Source organism: Trichomonas vaginalis, chromosome I (assembly GCF_026262505.1).
Source record: "Trichomonas vaginalis G3 chromosome I, whole genome shotgun sequence".
Lineage (NCBI taxonomy): Eukaryota > Parabasalia > Trichomonadida > Trichomonadidae > Trichomonas > Trichomonas vaginalis.
In genome coordinates, this window is record NC_067203.1 from 12695864 (window position 1) to 12708881 (window position 13018).

Sequence of the window (13018 nt, forward strand, 5' to 3'; positions counted from 1 at the left end):
GAAGATATTGAGGAAAATTTATGAGAACATTAGTGAAGTCGTTAGTGAGAATGATAGTGAGAACGTTTATTTTTACATTAGTGAGTTCGTTAGTGAAGTGAAGTGGGTGGTGGTTTTGTAAATATTTAAGGTTAAGTTAGTGTTGTCGTTTGTGTTGTAAAATATACGTTAACGGTTTTGTAAAGTGTCAAACCATTATCTTGGGTGAAGGTGGAAACGCAGTGCCACCATAACCAAGATAACCATACTAACTGCAGAATTGCTTATTAAAAATGGTGCAATTGTCAATATAAGAAATCTTGAAGGAAATACACCATTACAACTTGCAGCAGAAAATAATTCTAAGGAAATGATTGAATTTTTGATGATGAACGGAGCAAATATTTCCGATCGAAATAATGCCGATAAATCTGCTGTTTATTTGGCAGCAGAAAATGATGCTAGTGATGCTGCAGAAGCCCTTATATTACATGGTGCAAATGTTAATGAAACATATAATTACGGAGAAACAGTTCTTCATATTGCAGCAGAATTAAATCAAGAGAATGTAGCATCTGTTTTGGTTTCTCATGGTGCAATCATCAACGCTAAAGAGTATGAAAATGGCTCAACCGCGCTTCATAAAGCTGCAATGAAAGGCAACACTAATATTGTGGAAATTCTTCTTTCACATGGGGCTGATGTTAATTCAAAAGATTCTTCTCGGAAAACAGCTCTTGATTATGCAAAAGAAAATGGCAATGAGAAAATTGCAGAACTTTTAATATCGAATGGTGCAATTCCCAATTCAATGGATAATTAAAATTATTCAAATAATGATTTATTTTTCTATAATAAACAATATTTATTCTAAAAAAAAATAATAATGTTTTATGATCAGCATTGTTGATAAAGATATATTGATATAGGGTGTCCAAAGGTGTGTTTAGCACAAACCTGAATACTGCGAATAGAAATAAACAAGTTACATATATATAAAGTTTATTTAAATATAATCACCATTGGATTCAATCACGCGTTCGCAGCGATCGATCCAGGCTTGAAAGACACGCTTTAAATCATCATGAGAAAATTGCTCAAATTGCTCTCTTACAAAATTTTCAAGATCATCTGGACTCGCGAATTCGCGTCCTTCAGCTCTCTTTTTTAGCGTGCCGAATAAATAAAAGTCAGAGGGTGCAATATCAGGTGAATAAATTGGGTTTGGAACAACTTTGACATTGTTTTCCACCAAGTAATTCATTACCTTATGACTTTTGTGAACTCTTGAATTATCAAAATGAATTGCAAACTTTTGTTTTTGTTGTTTGGATTTCTCAAACTCATCAGAATTGATAATTTGAGTAAGAACATTGTCAATTAGATACTGAGCATTCATCGTATTAGGTTTTTGAAGAATATCAATTGCGATGATGCCATTCACGCCCCAAAAAACCGACAACATCATCATTGGTGTGTCAATTTTTTTCTTCGGGAATGTTTGCGGATTTTCATCCTTCGGGATCCACATGATTTTGGCTTCTGTTGCATATTGAAACCAAGACTCGTCCCCTGTTACTAAAAAGCGAAACTTCTTGGATTGATACGCACCCAATATAGAGAGGAGCTCTTTCGAAGATTGGACTCTAGATTTTTTTTGAACTGAATTAAGGTTGTGCGGAACCCAACGTGTATACGCTAGTTTGTAGTTCAAATAATTGTGCAGATAATAACTGACTGTTGTACGTGGTATCTTTGTCATCTCCTCTATCCTTCTGAGTGATGCTCTTGGGTCTTCATCTAGCGCTTGAAGAATTGCTTTGATTTTTCTTTGATCCGGCGATTTTTTGTCAATTTTTATGATGGGCGCCTTTTTGTTCATGAAGTGATACATCCTAACATGATACGTTACAGTGGAATAGCTAGGAGCATCCATACCGAAGCATTTTACCAATGTCTCGTAGATTTTTTTACAGTCTTTGCATTTTTTTGCAAGAGCGAGGATGTTTTCTTTATGATTCATTAAAAAAATGAAAAAAATCCCGCCAAAATTTCCCGCGAAACCGCCTCTTGTCTCAAAATTCATTTTATATCCCGGCATGGCGCCAAAATACAACATACTCATCATATACATATATTCATATTTTTTATTATATATTTATAATCAGCATATATCTCCTTTAATAGTCTCATATAGAGCGCTGTGCTAAACGCACCTTTGGACACCCTATATTATGCAAGGATGTCAGAAAGTTGTAAGTGCACCCTTAAAGCCATTTTTGTCGACCTTATATATCTTATTTCAAACTATAATACAGCCAAATTCGAAAATCATGAAAACAGATATTATTTAACTTTCTTGAATTAATCTTTTGGTATATTTTTACTCCTTAGTAGCTACTTGTCCTAACTGTAGTCTTAATTAACTTAAAATATTAAATCAATGACGATGTGGGAATTTGAAATGGAAATATTCAATGGATTTTGTTTTATCTATTGATTTGAGATATAAACATTCAACGGATTCTGTTTTATTGATAATTGCAAATTCTGCTTGACAATTACCAGTTGAAAGATGAATCAAATTGTTAGTAAATAGTCCTCTTGTTGTGTATTTATCTGATTTAGCTGAATAATATCCAACAGCATCCTGTAGAACTTTTCATTTGTTGATGAAACTACGACATTATCATACAATGTAAAAAAAAATAGAATATTCATTTTCAGTTCCTGCATCGAAAATGGAACTTTCAATTAAAAAGTTTAAGTTATCTGTATCAACTTTTGTATATGAAAATTGGCCATTAACTTTGCCTTTAATTCAGCAAAAATAATGGATTATTATGATGATTTCAATAAAAATGTCAAAAAACGCCGCTTCATTTTAGGGGAAAATACTCAACTGTCTGAATCGATCCGGATCCCATATTTATGATTCACTACTTTTTTTTCGCCAAAATTTAACTTAAGTTTATTTAAATAAAGATGATTCTCGGATATAAATGATTCATCTTTGGTTTGAATTATGTTTGTCTTCGAAATCGTTTACTATTCATTAATAAATAGAAAAATTTCACATTTATATTTTAATGAATCAGGGATATCAATATTCAAAAGAGGACAGTCATTTTCAAATGAAAACAGATATTGTTTAACTTTTAGAATTAATCTTTTGGTTATTTATTTACTCATTAGTAGCTACTCGTCTTAACTGTATGCAGAAATCATGTAGGACTTGAGCTTAATTAACTTAAAATATTTAATCATCGCCGACGTGGGAATTTGTGAGAGAAAAATTCAATGGATTTAGTTTTATCTATTGATCTGATAATTGCAAATTCTGCTTGGCAAATATCAGTTGAAAAATGAATCAATTTGTTAATAAATAGTCCTCTTTGATTAGTAGGTTCTACAGTTCAATAAAATGTTGATGAAATCGAATTGTCAATGTAACAACTATCAACTGTTAATTGATCATAATAGTTACATATCAAACATGAACGTTCAGGAGCAGTGTTGTTAATAAAAGAACAACTTTTTACAGTAAGAGAATTTTGTTCATGGTAAATAATTCCATATGGTGATTGTCTATTAGTATTATTTATAATATTACATGAATCAATCAAAGCGTTATAACGAAAATTTAATATATCACTATCTGTTCCTAAATTATTAACAACAGTTGAATAGTTAAATGTTGTTGTGTATTTATCTGATTTAGCTCTATAATTGTCCTGCAGGTTGCCATTTAGCTTTATTTGATGAGAAATTTGTTGATGAAACTACAATACTATCATACAATGTTTCAAAAATAGAATATTCACTTTCATTTCCTGCATTGAAAATGGAACTTTCAATAATAAAGTTTATGTTATCTGTGTCAACTTTTGTATATGAAATTTGGCCTTCTCCTTGACCTTTGCATTTTGTACAACAGAATTTGCGTTGAACAATTGAACTATTCTTGTCAATTTGGTAGTAAACGCAACTTCCACTTGATGTTGAAGTGCAATTAATAAAAGAACAGCGGTTATGTAGGAATAAAGTGTTGGAAATAGAATTAAAATAGATAACTCGGTCATGGTCATCAAAGAAGTTGCATTCATCTAAGAAATATTGCTTTTTCCCTCCTGAGATATTGCAATTTTGACATTTTATGGTATTTTCTCCTGAAAATTTAGTATTGAAGTAGGATTCCCAAATGTCAACATCTTCAGCAAATAACTTTCTCTTTAATTCAGCAAAAATAATGGATTATTGTGACGATTTCAATAAAAATGTCAAAAAACGCCGCTTCATTTTAGTGGTAAATACTCAACTGTCTGAATCGATCCGGATCCCATATTTATGATTCACTACTTTTTTTTTCACCAATCTTTAACTTGAGTTCATTTAAATCCCCAGATCCAGTAAAATAATGGTAATGAGTATAAAGATGATTCCAACTTCATTTGGATTTCCCATATGTAATGATCCAAAGAAATTTATGGATGTCTTATGCTATATTAAATCGCATAGTGTATTTTAGTTTTCTCTTTAAAAAAAAAAAAAAAAAAAAAAAAAAAGGTATTGGGGCTTCCAGGCGCGTTGCGCCCTCTAGCCCCGAAGATGTTTAGTATAAAAGCCGCTTTTTAACTTCACTTAAAATGCCACGTAAGCTACGTAAGAATATACGTAAGAGGAAGAGAGCATTGAAACATCCAATAGTAAGACTGACACCACAACAACAGTTGCAACAACAAATGCTGAATGACCCCACTATGTTGCAACAAATGTCAAGCAATCCTATGCTTTTAAACCGAGTTGTTGGTGCACAGAGTGGAGGTTTAAGAGCGGCACTTTTAGCGAAAATGGCAGGCTATGGTGGAGCTGCAGACGGAACAGCATATAACCCTCAAAGTCAAATGAATTTGAGTTCACTCAAAAATCAAATAACAGATGTCAAAAAGTCAAACATAGACATACAGAAGCAAATAAGTGAAAACGAAAAGAAACTAGAATATGACAGACACACAAAGAAACTCAATGAGTTAAACGTAGAGAAAAAAAGAAAGAAGAACAACTGAAAGAACTAAGTACAGAGGAATATGCGAAAAAAGTGTCAGAAAAAGCAGCAGAAGTAGCAAAAATGGAACAAGATGTCATAAATTTGAAAAACCATACTACTCAATATAAAATACTGAAAGATGAAGAGATAAAACAAAAAGCCCTGAAGACATATATGGATAGCGATGAGTATAAAAAAGAAGTTGAAGCAAATGTAAAGGCAGAAAAACTTTTACAGTTGCAAAACCAAACCGTACAGTATGAAAACTTAGCACAAGAAAGTAAAAATAACGACGCGGCTATGCAAAAGGCAATGAAAAGCGCAGAATATATAAAAGCCAACAATGACTGGTTAGATGCCCAAGCCAACGCTAAAGCAGCCCAACTCATAGGGTCAATAAGGACAAAAATACAAGCGGATGAAGACAGTTCAAATGAAGCTTTAACAAATGCTGACTTTAAGAACGCCTTCGAAGCTCTTCATAGTAAGGTGAAACAAGTGAACGACTTCTCATCTGGAAAGAAACTGAAGTCTGAAGGTTTCGACAAAGAGTTAAAAGAAGTAGCACAAAATATGACGAAAATAACAGATGCAGCAACGAGACAGGCAGTTCAAAGTGCCTATGACGCCGTTAGAGCAACTGTTGTGAAAAGTCAAGAAAAAGAGTTACAACAGACCAAAACAGACCTAGTAAATGCTTTCTTAAAAACGAAAAGTCAGGTAGGACATTACGCTGCAGATGGAACATATGTGCCAGCTGGTGGAACTTATATACCACCAAACCCTCCAAGAGAAGCACCTGCACCAGGACTACCTAAAACATTTACATCGTCACATGGACACAGACACAGGCATGCACCAAAACCAACAGTTCAAAATCCAGCACAACAACCAACACAACCAGCACAACAACCAACACAACAACCAGCACAGCAACCAACAGTTCAAAACCCTGCACAACAACAACCACAAACAGAGCAAGGACATAAAAGAAGTAGAGAACAAGGAAACCAAGAATTCTTAAAAATGCTTAAAGAAGAGTGTGGTTTCCCAGATAGTATTGACTTTAGTGACAGATATAAAGAAGCTATTGGAAAGTTCAAGGATGGAAATACTGACCCGAACCTATTTAGCTTTATGGCTCAGCACCAAAACGGATATAATCTCAAACCTGGAAAATACAAGCTCGCTAAGGGATATGATTTAATAGCATATCATCCAAATTGACATGGATGAATTTACTCCGAGATATTTGATGTCAGAGCTAAATGACAATTCAACTTTCGTCATGAAACGCGTAAAAAAATAGAGACGGAACGAAAGAACAAAAGCTTATGAATGCGGATGACGTAGATAGGGAAATTGTTGAAAACGGTCTCGGAATATATGAAATGCCAGCAGATGAGGTACAAGAAAACTCCACAGGAAGAACTAGTTCAGATACAACCAGACATGGAAGAAATAGTTTCAGCAACAACAGCTAGAAGAGCCTGAAGGAAACGAAAACAAGTCCCTCCTTTGGAAACTAACCTCACAGAACTAGATGAAGATTTGGAACAGCCGAAAAATCTTGACCCTCAACAAGAGTATGCGGAGAATATGGAATATTTCCAAGAGTCTAAAAAAAATTCGGCTGACATAGTAGAAAGAATATCGAAAATGTTTGCCGACATACAAAAGACTCCAACACAGATGAAAATATTCAGCATAGAATGGAAGCACTGAAAGAAAATGTACACAAATACAACAACCCTTTTTACTTACGAGCATTTAACGTTCAATCTTCGGATGAACTCGGTGAAAATAAAAGGTTAAATTTCAAGAAAACATATAGAAATGAAACATTGTTTAAAGTTCATTCAGAACCTAACCAAGATGGAAACAAACCTACTTTTGTTTCTGCAGACGATGGAACTACAATGAGATGGGGTCATAAAGCTAACCCGGATAGGTGGTTCATAAACTTACAACCTCAATTCCAAGAAGTTGTAGACGCAATGGAAGTCAATGGTGAACCAGATATAGCTGGTATTTTAAGCGCGGCTTTAATGCCATTGAAAGATATGAAACATGCAGATATTTTGGACCAGTATGAAATGAACATGGCTGATGGAAATATAACACCTGACGTTCTAGAACATTTATCTCAAAGAACTACACAGAACCATAAAGATGGTATATTTGGTGAAGAGTTTAGAAAGAAAGTTAGGGAGACAGAAGAAGAGAACCTATTGTACATGACCTTGCAAATGAAAGTTTGCAAAATGTCATAAAAACTTACTTTGCAGACAATGAAATGAGAAGGGATGAATATTTAAGAAAAACTCAAATGGACAGTACCAAATGAAATGTTAGTATTGAAAAACATGTTCCTTGACAAAATAAAACCAACTACAGAAATAAACGACGCAAGACTGAAAGATTGGGTATAAAGCTTTCCCATTCACAAAAGATATAGTTGGTAACATGGAAAGAAAACCAGAATGGCTACAAAAACATATATTTGGAAACGAGCATATTCCATATGGACAGGCACTGTTTGAAGAGCTTGAACCGGAAACTCAGGAAAGAGTCATGCAAACAATACGCGAAGACTCAAATACAAACTATGACAAAACTCTTTCTAGGATATAGGTTACCTGAGATGGGCGACCAGAGCCCAAAGGCAAAAAGGACATGGGAAATTTACAACATACTAGGTGAACATGAGGCAAAGATGCAACAACTTGAAGCAGAGGGCAAGTTACCAAAAGCGACACCAAAGAAGAAGAGAAGAGTAGAACAAAGTGAAAGTAGTGAAGAACAAAGTGAAAGTAGTGGCAATGAAGGAAAAAGAAGAGTTAAAAACTCAGTCAGGAAGAAAGTAAAGCTTGGTCCACGTGGGTTCTATTATGACACATAAAACCAACTATTCTATATTTTTACCATATGAAATGTACGCCGCTCAGAATATAACGCCAACAGTTTTGGATGCTATGAATGGAAATGTTTCCGAATGGTATAACGAATGCGACAATGCCATTAGAAGGTCAGAAATAGTTCCTGGAACTTACGAATATACAACTGCTGTTTCTTATGGAAACGTAGGTGAGTTTGGAGAAGGTTCTTCAACAACAGTAGATATTGCTTGCGACAGGTTTCATATAATTTCTATTGACAACCTTTCTTATACGTGGAACAAGACATTGAAATAAAACCTTCTGCCAAGTTGTCTGACAAGAAAGGTTGCAATGGAATTTTCTATGTCGGATACCAATATGCTCCAGAAGTTTTCATGGGATATAAGATATATTCTAACTCTGACTTAGTTCAAACAGTAACATGGGCAAACTATGAATGGTTCGCTTTGAGAAACTCAGTACAACCACAAGCTAGAGAACAAACAGACCAGTATGCAACTATTGAGAAAATAAGAAGACTTGACCCTAACGTTCCAGGAGTTTTATGTTAACCTTTCTGGACAAACTGCAGCAGCAGTAACCAAAGTAAAATGAAACTTAGAGTTCCTTTGTCATCTTTCCTCATCTTCAGGTTTTTAAGATACTTGCCAAACTGGGCAGGAAAAATTTCTATCGAACTTACTCCAAGCAAAAATAACTTAGTCATTGCACCAACACAAGACCCATTCACTCTTACAGAAGTAGTGGAACAAATAAATGTCATTCGCCGACTTTTGCAAAAACAAAGTTGACTTAGACTTTGGTTTCTCAAACCTCAACACTGAAGTAAACTATTATTTCAATGCTGCTGGATGCTTGGGACCCAGTTAAGTTCACATGCGAAAAATTTGAATGCAAGAGAATAGAAAGCAGACTTGCAGTCTATATGTTGGACCCAGATATTTCAAATGCTTTAGCTGCCAAATATATTGCAGTTCCACTTATGTTCCCTATACACCAAATATCTGTCAAAGACTTTGCAGGTGAAGTTGGAAACCAAAGTGCTGACCCAGGTGCAAGAACAGATATTGCTTAACAACTGCAATGAAACATGCAGATACTATGTTTGTACTGTTCAGACGAACTATAAATGACTATTCTTGCTTCTACAACCCTGGTATTAAATATCATATAAACATAGATGGCAAATACTATCCAAGAGAAGAATATTCTACAGTTGAGGATATGAGGTCATACAACTTGACATTAGATGCTATGAACTTTAACAACAACTTCACAACAACCATTAACCCTGAAATGCAAAGTTCTATTATGCCATATGTGAAAGTATGGACTCATACAGGAGGTCAAAAAACTCAATATACAAATGGAGACCGTTCAAACTTTTGGCTTGGCATTCCATTTGCTGACTCAGAAGACTTTATGGGTGGTATTTCAACTGTTGGTACAGTTCAAATACAATATACTGGTGACAGAGACGGTCCAGATGAATTGAAAGCAAAGAAGTTTACAAAACCAATAGCACTTTTCACGGAAGATGCTCTTTTGAAGATTCGTTCGATGAAACCTGCTGGGGCTCCTCAGATTGGCATAACGACAGCTTCCATCGAGCAGATTTTGGCAGCAGGTCAGTAAGTTGTTCTTGAACTGACTTCTCTCCGTCAAATATTGACAGTACGCCAGTTTTGACATAGTATTGTATTAAAACTTTCCTTTAGAAATATCGGTCAGTTTTGTTGTTATATTTTTGTCTGCTTCAAGAACTTTCACCATCTCGGTTATACCAACTTTCTTTGCTTTATGAAAATATTTTGGTTCAGCAAAGACTGCTATTCTATAACATTTTCCATTGTTTGTATAAAGAACTATTCTGTCAATGAACTTGTATTGTTTGTGTGTGTAAACTTTGTTTTGCTTCAATTCGAAGAGATACTCAAATACGTCCATCTTTTTATTCTAAGTAAAATGTCATTTCCGAAAAATAGAAGCGTAAGTGTTTCAAAAGGTTTAATGGCGATGGCAGATGTGAAGTTAAATTCACCAACTCAAACAAACAGTCAAAGTGTTGTTGTCAATGTCAAAGAAAGAGATGTTGAAGTGGGGAAACCATACGAAGACGAAGATGGTATAACAATAGTTCCTGTAAAAGAACAACCAACATACCCTGAAGTTAGCAGAGACTTAAGTTCTGTTGCAGATATTCGAAACGACTACCAACAACTTAAAGACAAACTTAAAACTCAGGAGAAGATTTGTCAAGCTTTGGGTATAATGTTAAACTTGGTCGAGCACAACCCTGTAAAAGTGAACTCATATGTCATCGCACCTCATGAAATTTTGAAAGAACTATTGAAACTTTTGACAGAGGCAGACGATATAAACATCAAAGAAATAGAACCCGACATTGCTTGCTGTGGTGTTTCATATAATGTCATTGACAAGATATACGTTATGAAAGGAGGTGAAACGTTGAACTTAAAATATAGTTTCCCAGACGTCATAAAAATATTTGACGACCACAACATTTCATTAAAATTTACTTGCTAAGTAAATGGCAGAAGACATAGTGGTTTATACTATTACGACTAAAAACCCTGAGTCATATAATTCTATAACAACAAACTTACAAAGTCCTCAAGGACGATATTGTAAACTGACCTTAAACACGATGACGACTAAAGCCTGTTTTGCTCTTTTGACACCAGAAGACTTTGTTGTTGTGAATGGTAAAAAATACTCCTTTGAAGATACTTACTCAGATATACCACCAACAGGTTTTGTTGACTTATTTAATACTTTAAGGACGGATGTAACATGTGCTGCAACTAGAGCAGGTTTCATTATGTTTGGATGTCCGACTGAGTTTAGTATAAACGATATGAGCTATAATACAAAACTTATATCTGGTTTTTACTACCAACAGTTTCCTATAACAGGAAAAGGTGTCATACAAGGAATGTCTGTTCCATTGACTTTAAGTACACCTATTTTATATATTGTTTCAAACTTAGGTTCAAAGTGCTATTCGAATGTCGACAGAAACTACTATGACCAAAAGATACTCATGCGTATAAACAACACTTTCTCTGCTGGTTTGCCTATTGTTCATTCGAATGCAGAGTTTTCAGCTTTAGTAAACTCAAACACTTTAGCAAACATAAACTTAACCTTAGTTGACGCAAACTTTGTTCCTGTAAAACTTTTATGTCCTATGTATTTGTCAATGACGGCAGAAAGTTTCGAATTGGAAGATGCAACTGGTGAAAGTATTGTACTACAAGAACAACTTCAACAACAAATAGCTCAAGAACAACAAATGCTCAAGAACAACAAATGCAACAAAAGTCAAGAATAAAAAAAATATTTTTTTTTATTTTTATAAAAATGTACAGAATAGACGTTTCAGATTTTTATGACTTCCAAGCGTTCAGAAATATGTGTCCATTTCGAGACTATAACAAAGCAGTCGAGAATTTGAAACGTTTAGTCATTTATGTTGACTCTGCCCCAGAATGTTATGTCATGAAAGAATGGGATGTAGTCTTTAACAAACCTAAAGCGACAATAGTTTCAGAACAAGAATGTAGACAGAAACTTAAGAAAATAAAAGTCGTACAAGTTGGCATGAAGATGTTAGATGCTTGGGATATCTTATTGTCAAAGTTAGAAGATTTTTCAGTTCGTGGTATAAAGTTCTATACACCATCTCCAAACTTCTATTCTATCTTCACTGGATATAAATATGAACAAGTAGAATGGAAAGAAAATGTTATAGAAGCTTGGTTAGACCATGTCAAAGAAATTATATGCAATGGAAACGAAAGAGTCTATGAGTATATCTTATGTTGGTTTGCAAACATCTTACAACATCCAAGTGCTAAAAATGAAACTGCTCTCATCATAATTGGAAAACAAGGAACAGGTAAGAACACTTTCTTTACAGATATCTTATGCAAACTGTTAGAAGGCTATTCGAACCCGAATATGACAAACTTAGAAAACATCTGCGGTAAATTTAACTCTTCAATAGAGAATATGAAACTTATAGTATGTAACGAACTTCAAAGTATAGATACAACAAAAGTTTTGAACTCAGATGCTTTGAAGAGTCTTATAACAGACAAAGTTGGAGTTGTTGAAAGAAAATATAAAGACCAAAGAGTTTGTGAAAATGTTGCAAATTTCATCATGGTTTCAAACAACGCCGTTCCGATGAAGTTAGAAAGTTCTGACAGAAGATATGTAGTTGTCAGAACGTCAGAAGCTCATATGCAAGATACAGAATATTTTGACGACTTAGCAGAAACTTTACACCTAACTTTTACAACCACTTGTTCTCATATTTCATGACATTAGATATTTCAAAGTTCAATCCAAGACAAATTCCACATACCGAAGAGAGACAAACATTGTTAGAAGCAAACAAGAGTGTATATGAACTGTTCATAGATGAAACTGACTTTGAGTGTTTAGATGAAAGGTCATTGTACGATTCGTATAAACAGTATTGTCAAGAGTATGGTTATATGACAGCGTCTAAACGAACATTCTTGGCAAATGTCAAAAGTCTTTTAGACGTACAGAATGGTGTATATACAAAGAAAAATTTTTCTGAGTAAATTTTAAAAAAATATTTTTTTATCCGATAGAAAAGATGACGAAATTCATCTCAGTCAACAAGTACATGTCAGGACTTAAAGAAGAACTAGACCCATTCACATATTTGAATGTTTACTTCTACCATTTTGAAAAGTCTACATTTGACAAAGTTTGGAACATCGAACCAGTTAAGTTTGCTATTGTGACTAAAAATGGTGCGAAATTTGAAGACTTAGACATAGAAGGTTTGTTAACAGTCAAAGAAAGTTTTGACAGAAGGTTTTCAAACCTTAAAGAAGGCAAAGCATACAAACTTGTTATACCTTATGAACCAAAGAAAGCAGACGACTATGAATATTATGAGTCTAAGATAGTTGAAGTTCAAGGTAAATTGGGTAAAAAGATTTTAGAGTCTAAGCCAGTGTTTGCTCCTAAAGAGGAAGAGAACATTGACATTGACCCAGAAATGTTCTAAAAATAAAATTTTATTTTT

At 34.2% G+C, this 13018-nt stretch overlaps 6 protein-coding genes and 2 pseudogenes across 8 annotated transcripts, besides 4 other annotated features; 6 read left to right on the top strand and 2 right to left on the bottom strand.

The window, feature by feature from the left end:
• Window positions 1-253: part of a mobile genetic element that runs on past the window's edge.
• Window positions 254-364: 111 nt separating this feature from the next.
• Window positions 365-802, top strand: TVAGG3_0976020 (Ankyrin repeat family; the record flags this gene model as incomplete). Its single annotated transcript, XM_001292729.1, has 1 exon — window positions 365-802. The coding sequence occupies one exon, from the start codon at window positions 365-367 to the stop codon at window positions 800-802; it is 438 nt and encodes a 145-aa protein (XP_001292730.1).
• Window positions 803-905: 103 nt separating this feature from the next.
• Window positions 906-2209: a mobile genetic element.
• TVAGG3_0976040 (Mariner transposase) lies at window positions 986-2113 on the bottom strand (the record flags this gene model as incomplete). The annotated part of the gene is made up of 1 exon (XM_051253841.1): window positions 986-2113. One exon carries the CDS (start codon window positions 2111-2113, stop codon window positions 986-988), a length of 1128 nt encoding a protein of 375 aa, XP_051079415.1.
• Window positions 2210-2218: 9 nt separating the features above from the next.
• Window positions 2219-2250: a mobile genetic element.
• Window positions 2251-3845: 1595 nt separating this feature from the next.
• On the bottom strand, window positions 3846-4085 carry TVAGG3_0976060 (uncharacterized protein; the record flags this gene model as incomplete). The annotated part of the gene is made up of 1 exon (XM_001295747.1): window positions 3846-4085. One exon carries the CDS (start codon window positions 4083-4085, stop codon window positions 3846-3848), a length of 240 nt encoding a protein of 79 aa, XP_001295748.1.
• A 432-nt stretch (window positions 4086-4517) lies between these two features.
• Window positions 4518-13018: part of a mobile genetic element that runs on past the window's edge.
• TVAGG3_0976080 lies at window positions 4626-5418 on the top strand (annotated as a pseudogene). Its single transcript has one exon. A coding segment is annotated over exon 1 (793 nt).
• On the top strand, window positions 7165-7893 carry TVAGG3_0976090 (annotated as a pseudogene). Its single transcript has one exon. A coding segment is annotated over exon 1 (729 nt).
• Window positions 10478-11281, top strand: TVAGG3_0976100 (uncharacterized protein; the record flags this gene model as incomplete). The annotated part of the gene is made up of 1 exon (XM_051253842.1): window positions 10478-11281. The coding sequence occupies one exon, from the start codon at window positions 10478-10480 to the stop codon at window positions 11279-11281; it is 804 nt and encodes a 267-aa protein (XP_051079416.1).
• Window positions 11449-12087, top strand: TVAGG3_0976110 (uncharacterized protein; the record flags this gene model as incomplete). The annotated part of the gene is made up of 1 exon (XM_051253843.1): window positions 11449-12087. A coding segment is annotated over one exon (639 nt), but the record flags the coding sequence as incomplete, so codon positions are not given.
• Window positions 12581-13000, top strand: TVAGG3_0976120 (protein of unknown function, DUF4108 family; the record flags this gene model as incomplete). The annotated part of the gene is made up of 1 exon (XM_051253844.1): window positions 12581-13000. The coding sequence occupies one exon, from the start codon at window positions 12581-12583 to the stop codon at window positions 12998-13000; it is 420 nt and encodes a 139-aa protein (XP_051079418.1).